General features: G+C 61.9%; 1 protein-coding gene across 1 annotated transcript in view; it reads right to left on the minus strand.

The window, feature by feature from the left end:
- TET3 (tet methylcytosine dioxygenase 3) overlaps window positions 1–192 on the minus strand; it is a gene marked incomplete at both ends in the record, with an annotated part of 2,772 nt that extends 2,580 nt beyond the window's left edge. Inside the window, one exon of the mRNA XM_009694787.1 lies at window positions 5–192. Coding sequence (XP_009693089.1) covers window positions 5–192 — 188 coding nt within the window. The remainder of the gene's footprint in view (window positions 1–4) is intronic.
- Window positions 193–286: the final 94 nt, after the last annotated feature.

Genomic DNA, 286 nt, shown 5'->3' on the forward strand with positions numbered 1-286 from the left:
GCGGCTGCTGGTGGGCTTGCCGGATTTAGTGAGGGTGTCGGTGAGCTCCTGGTACAGCGTGTCGCCCAGCGTGCGGGGGATGCCCTCCCAGGCCAGGATCAGGATGATGATGACGGCATTCTGGCAGTGGTGGCCGGCCCGGTGTCGCACCAGGCACAGCAGTTTCTCCTCTTGGTCGTGTCTACGGATCACCTGGAAAACAGGGAAACAGAGGGGCTAAGTCAGACCACTGCAGTGGCAAACACCTCCTAGGATGGGGAGGACCCCAAAAGCAGGTCCTGGCTGC

The sequence above is a fragment of the Cariama cristata genome, unplaced genomic scaffold (genome assembly GCF_000690535.1).
Source record: "Cariama cristata isolate BGI_N322 unplaced genomic scaffold, ASM69053v1 scaffold26502, whole genome shotgun sequence".
In the NCBI taxonomy this organism is placed as follows: domain Eukaryota; kingdom Metazoa; phylum Chordata; class Aves; order Cariamiformes; family Cariamidae; genus Cariama; species Cariama cristata.